We start from the raw sequence: 6,782 nt of genomic DNA on the forward strand, positions 1-6,782 counted from the left end.
AGCACAGGCTCTAAGCGTGCATGCTTCAGTAATTGTGGCACTCAGGCTTCAGTAGTTGTGGCTCGCGGGCTCTAGAGTGCAGGCTCAGTAGTTGTGGTGCATGGGCTTAGTTGCTCTGCAGCATGTGGGATCTTCCCGGACCAGGGCTCGAACCCACGTCCCCTGCATTGGCAGGCAGATTCTTAACCAGTGTGCCACCAGGGAAGCCCAACATTATGAATATTTTTAATACCACTGAATTGTACACTTACAAATGGTTAAGATGATAAATATTACATTATGTGTATTTTACTGCAGTTTTTAAAAACCATAATTACAGAGCACTGGGAAAGACATATACCTGGATGGAGGAAAATGATACAGGGCGGGGGAGTGGGGGAGATAGATCTAAGTGCACAACATCCTTTTTCCCTTCCTAGATTCTTTCCTAAATTATCTAAACATCACTTTATTTCCAGTCGAGTCCTGCAGCCTGGGACCATCATTTCCAGCAATATTCTCAATGCAGCAAAATGAGAACTTATGTATGCCTCAGGGAGTGTGATATCGTGGGGGTCCCCTCTGTGGAGGAAACAAGTCCATGGGTCCAGGGCTAAGCCCCCAACTTCCTCCTGCCTGGAAGGTAGAGGTGGGCCGGGGAGGGGTGGTGGGAGGCCCGAGGTGGAGCCTACTTCAGAGGCCTGAACACAGCTCTGCGTTCCCAACGCGTCAACGCTGCGTTTGGCGGCTGGTTGTTCAGTGTTTCGGAGGAAGAGAAGGAGAAGGAAAGATGTGTGTGGTTAAGCCCATCTTCTGTTTTCTTTTAGTTTGCTGGGATCAGGTGGTTGCCTCTGACACGGAGAATGTCCTTTGTTTAAACAGCAAAGATCATCCCCAGATCCAAAGAATGATGGGTAGGTTAGGAGCTGGGCTGTAAGTAACAACATACAGCTGGAGGAGGCTGTGCTAAAAAGGGACCCCTGGAGGGAGCTGGGCCATACCCAGGGACCCAGGCCACGCCGTGACCTCCGAGGGCTCTGGGCACTGAGGCCTTTGTGAGCCCCTCCCACCATAATAATATCAATACTAAAATATTTAAAATATAACTTTAAATACTTCAGCCTTTATTCCTCTTTTAGACAAAATTTAGTTGATTTTTGTGGGCCCTAAAAATTTCATTTTTTTTGAATGTGAGAAAAAACATTAAAGTTTCATAGGCCCTCACAAGTATCTCTGCCCTAGCACTATGCCTCCTGTGTGTAACCTGGAAGGGCCTGGGGCACACCTTCTTTTTTTTTTTTTTTTTTTTTAATATTTAAAATTATTTATTTTATCATTATGCACATTGAAGGAAAGCATTATAGACAGCAGAGTTCTTTCCCACCATAAAATTTACACCCATTTAATTAGCTAGAAACACTAGCTTGAAGAGGTACTGATATATTCCATTTGTAATAATCTCTCTACAGCAAACAATTGTCTTACAGTTGGAACATGTTGAAGAAAATATTGTCTCACAAGTCTTTTTTGTTCTTTGAGTCTCAGTCACCAAGAGTTCAAGGGACTTTGAGAGAATCCTGGTGTCCTGGATGGCCTGATGAATGCATTAAAATCAAGCAGTGTATTTGTATTCTGAAAATACTCTTAGATCCATACAAATGTTGCTTGGGTTGTGGAGCTCACATTTCTCCCACTGGCACTGTGCATCTGAAGGACATTTTGTTATGAAAGTTTCACACCAATTTTGTTTTGTTCCTTCTTCATTAGCCGCTGTGCTTCCTTTTCCATTTTCTTCCTTTGTTGTTCTGCTGCTCTCTTTTCTCTGTCTGCTATCTTCTGCTGCCTCAGAACTTCTTCGGCTTGCCAGGCCGCATCTTCTTCTTCTTCCCATGCATTGGTATTTTCCTGCCAGGTATCCAAGTCACCTAATTCAGGAGATTGATGAATAAAAGGGATATCTTGTGTAGCTGCTAGTCTACTAGAGAAACCTGTGCTACCGTCTGGGATGCCAAAATTGAATGGTTCTCTCTTCTTAATAATGATTTTCTGGGTTTTCCTTATAGTTGGTGTCATGTCCTTAAAATAGTCAGGTTCCAGTTGTTCTAAAGCATTGTGCTGTGTTGCCACATTCCCATTCCCTCCTTCAGTCTTTACACTTGTGGGTGCATCTTCATCCCAGGAAGCCCACTCTTCAACATCTGTCTGCTTAGGAACTGATGAATAATCAATTATAGTTGGCAAAGTTATTTGGTCTCCACTTAATTTCCGTCCTCTGCCAGATCTGCATATTAATCTCTTTAGGAATGAGAATACTGTTGCTAGGCAGGTACAAACTTTAAATAACCGATACTGTGTGATAGCCATAGTGGGAATCAAAACCCTCAGCGCTTTTGGACAAATGACATCTCTAGGAAATCAACAGGAATGACAGCTTGGCTATGTCAAGTGAAAAAGATTCACCCACCGTACAGATGCGAAAAACAACAGGAGCGTTTTCAGGTTACACGATCCGACGCCATATGTACAGCGTTTGGTGAAAACGCTCTCAATTGCTCCAAGTGGGTGCCGAGTGGACTGGGATTTGGATTTTAGAAAAATCTGCTTGGGAAGGAGCAAGGCCTGCCCCTCCCCGTCCCCGCCCGCCCGTCGGAGGCTCCGAGCTGCCGCGGGCTGCGCGCGCACACCCACACCTTCTTATAGACTTTATTCTTCTGGGGTAGGAAGGGACTTTGAGGTCATCTGTGCCACCTCCCATGCAGGCAGAATGCCAGTAAGGCATCCTCCAGGTGGGGTCCAGGCAGTCCCTCTAAGTATGAGCAAGTTCTTTATATTGAGCCCTTGAGCGAAAACCTGCAGCCCTGTAACTTTAACCAGCTGCTCCTAATTCCACTTAACTGGACCAACACAGAGCAAGTTTTAAGTCCTTTAAATATTTGAAGACAACTCTCATGTGTCATCTCTACCCCCAACCCAAGTCCTCTGCTCCAGATCTCGTGTGACAGGATCTATACACTCTCACTTTCTGAGCACCCTCCTTTGGACAAGGACCAGTGCCCCCCCAGATGTGGTCTGATCTGACCACATCTGTTCCTTCTGCTATAATGTCAGCCTTCTACTAGTGTCACTTATTAGTAATAGATCACACAGTTGGCATATACTAACCCTGTGATCAGTTACACCACATGGGTCTTTGTTCCCTCCCAAGCTGAAGTTAAGCCAGTCTATCCCAGTCTCTACTGGAGCCATTGATCTTTTCAGCATGGAGACATAGCGTGTCCTCTTTGACTTGAGTCATGATGATCTGTCAAGATCCTTATTCTGTCTTCCAGGACAGAGGCTGTCCTTTCCATGCTTGGCTCTCTACAGATTTGACAAACATGCTTTCTTGGTCTTCATCCTGATACGGTAGGGACCAAAAATTCTATTTTCAAATTTGCCAGTTTTTTACTGTTACTGAAGTTTGGGTCCGAACCCTGACAGAGTTGAAACCAAGAAATTTCCATTTTGATTTTGTGAGTGATTTTTGCATTCTAGGGAGGAAGGAAATTAGCTCTTGGAGTTAATTTGTCCTTTTGTTCTGGAAGGAACGCTTTGATGAGGCTTTTCTTTTCTTTTCTTTTCTTTGTAAGTCATCAGGTATAAGGCTAGATGTTATGGGACAACCTTCCAGGAGAGATGACCTATCCTGGTCACATGTGATGGAGCAGTGCTTTAGTGAGAAAAAGGTAAAGGAAAAGGTAGTGGTGATGAGGAAGGCCAGTGGCATGTGGGGCTGCTGATATCTACTTGAAGTTTCTTTTTCTGCTCTGTAATTCCCTGGTGTTAGGCTAGAGTCCTCAGTAGATGCTGTTAAACTGTTGCTGTTTTCACTGTGCTTTGGAGAACTGTGAGGGTCCTTGGGGGAAAGAGAGGCAGCTGGTGCTGACCAGGAGGAGCAGGAGTGAGAGACAATAAGAAATAACCAGGATGACTCTGGGGACAAGGACATACTCCTAGGGAGTCCCCAACCGGTGAGAGGAGGAATGGGGACATAGCTGGATTTTCTGATATGGTTACTCAGGAGAGGGTGGCCTGCGAGGGCTGGAGAACGTGGGATGTCCAGGCTACACGCACTCAGCCACAGGAGGAAGTCTTTCAGACACGGTCAATTTAACATTTAATATTAGCATGTAAGTAACATGCTCTGGGTGCGGACTCATACCTGGGGGATTCAACCAGCCCAACAGCCCTCTAGCTGTCCTACCCACTTGTCTTCATCTTTATTTTCTGTAGATTGTTGGGGTTTCTCTTTAATTACAAAAGTTATCTGTACTCCTCATGAAAATCCAAATGATGCAGAAGCCCGTGGGAGAACATTTTGTCAAGTGTTGTGTTAAAATCAAGATGCACCAGGCCTGTGGCATTTGCCAGATCTCTTTGGCAGGGAGGTGCTTGTTGGCTTGGTATGCTGTCTGCCTTCTTGTTGGCCCTGGCTCCCGCTCCCAGCTCTAGAATGTGGTCCTGAGGTCCATGAGCATAAGCATCCTGAATGAGCGGGATGTGGGCAGACACTTGAACTAGTAGGAGAATCACATTTGCTCTTAGGTTCCTCAAGGTGGTGTTGTCCCTTAGCAGTAGTATTTGAGGGCCTAGCTAGGGTTTTATGAGTGGCAATGGAAATAGCATCTAGAAGAATATTCTGTTACTGTATATGGTAAAATGTGAACTTTTAAATTTCTACACAAAGGTAGTAGAGATCTGTTGCTTTTAACTGCCTTATATCCTTTCCCTCTTCTTTTGCAAATAGCACCCCAGTTTTCTTTGGGGGAACCACTCCTTTCCCATACTTGACCCCAGTGGTCTGTGAGGGGCCACCCCTATACCCTGGCTTTTTGGATGAGCATGTGACCTAGGCCTGAACAAGAGTGACGTGTCCTCCTGTCACAGTGACCTCAGAGAGGGTCAAGCGGTCCAGTGGGCCAGCCATGGTCAATCCCAGGACTTTTTGCCTGTGTTATCAGTAAAGAAAGGCTCTCCACCTGCAGAGCTGCTCCACTGGGGGAAGTCAGCCTGAATTCAAGTGGCCACCTTTGTCCCCACAGATGAGCCCTGAGCCAGGCTGAGAGATGGAGAAACTCAGGTGCCAATGACATCGTTTGCTCACAGGAGTCCAGCTGTATCTGAAGCCATCCCTGAAATTCTCCATCTAAGCCAACTTGAATGGAGTTTCTGTCACTGACAACTAAGAGGCCAGAATAAGGTATCCTTTTGACAACTAAAAAGTATCTACTTGGAGAAAATAACTGGATTGGTAGTTGTATTTTGTTTTTTCTATATTGAAGGTATCAGTTATTAGATATGTGAATGTATGAGTGGAAGAGATCAAATGAGGCTGTTTTCAATTATTGTACAAGCAATATTTGGAGTTTCTTAAGTTCATGAGAGTTTTATAATACTCAGGCAACAATTGGGCAAGGTAAACACGAGGAAAGGTGATTCCCATGCAGTGTCCAAATTATTGGAAAAACATCTTCAATTTTTTAGTTTATCACAGGTTAAGACAGCTATCCCCATCAACTCCTTAGTTCAAACTACAAAAATGGAGGAGGCAAAGAAAGGAAGTATAACAGACAGAGTGCATGACATTAAATGCAATTAAATGCATTAAAGGCAGTTTTGGGGAACACTGCCTTTCCTCACAGAATGGACACAGCACCACCAGTTCTTGTCTGGTTTAGATGCTGTCCACTCACAGCAGGTGACTGGCAGGCCAGTGCCACATTCAGTCTATCATTTTTTTCCTGGACTTCTGGGGAAATGCCTTTTTTGATGTGTGTGTATAAGTGTGATTTTCTTAAGTCTTTGTTGACTCACAGGTATGATCCAGACATCACACGAAGAGACAGGGAAGCCTACATCAGGTATGATATGGAGTCCTTGTGTGGCCTTGAAAAAGCCACTTACCTTCCTGGCCTCAGTTTCCCTGTCTGCAAAACAAGGCTCATAATCCAAATCTAGATGCCTCCCTGGGCTGCTGTGTGCATTAATTACTATTTATCGGGCAAGTGGAAGTTGAGCTGTGCTAATTATGATTATCATTTCCGGGTCTTTCAGCCAAGTTGAAGCCAAGCCCTTGCCTTGTTTTTAGTTCCTGAGATCTGACAAGGTATAGCCCCAGGTGGTGAGAAGGGCCATAAATCAAGGCTAATCAGCAGATTTATGCATATCTCACCACAAGGGACTGGCCCCGGGAGGCTCTGCCAGCCACAGGCTTTGGTTCTGGAGTTCCAGGGCAGCCCAGAGACCCACAGGCTTTACTAGAACCTCGTTCGAACAGAGCAAGAGTTGTGAGGCTGCATCCACACTCCTGTCCCTCGCCTCTTTGTGTACCTGCCATTTAATTTACTAAGGAGTCTGGAGATCAATAAGAGACGCTCACCCTGTCATTAGACAAGGCCCTAAATTGCAAGTTACAGGTGGAGAAGCTTCAGAAGTGTTGTGATCACTCGTGAAGAAAGATGACTAATCGCTTTCTTCTGGTCACTTATTTGGCTGATGACTTCGGTTTCTACTCTCTAAGTACAACAGTTACCAGATTTCCATGTAAATAGGTAGCTGACAATTGGCACATCCAGCTTCACTGACTACGCTTGTGGGTTCACCTAGTCCCAGGTGCCTCGTTGTGCTTTTCCCAGCGTCATTTAAAGTTCAGGGCACGGGTGAAGGAGAGAAAGCTCACCTCACCCCACCCCACCTGCTGCCATCTGCATCCCCACTCAGGATCACTGCTGAGTGTCTGGGAGACACTGCACTTTTAACCCTTT

At 45.3% G+C, this 6,782-nt stretch overlaps 1 protein-coding gene across 1 annotated transcript; it reads right to left on the reverse strand.

Annotated features, from left to right (window-relative positions):
- Nucleotides 1–1,286: 1,286 nt before the first annotated feature.
- Nucleotides 1,287–2,434, reverse strand: LOC130704765 (receptor-binding cancer antigen expressed on SiSo cells-like). The gene has a single exon (XM_057528094.1). The coding sequence runs from the start codon at nt 2,341–2,343 to the stop codon at nt 1,702–1,704; it is 642 nt and encodes a 213-aa protein (XP_057384077.1). The 5' UTR covers nt 2,344–2,434; the 3' UTR covers nt 1,287–1,701.
- Nucleotides 2,435–6,782: the final 4,348 nt, after the last annotated feature.

Source organism: Balaenoptera acutorostrata, chromosome 14, assembly GCF_949987535.1.
Source record: "Balaenoptera acutorostrata chromosome 14, mBalAcu1.1, whole genome shotgun sequence".
Taxonomy (NCBI): Eukaryota; Metazoa; Chordata; class Mammalia; order Artiodactyla; family Balaenopteridae; genus Balaenoptera; species Balaenoptera acutorostrata.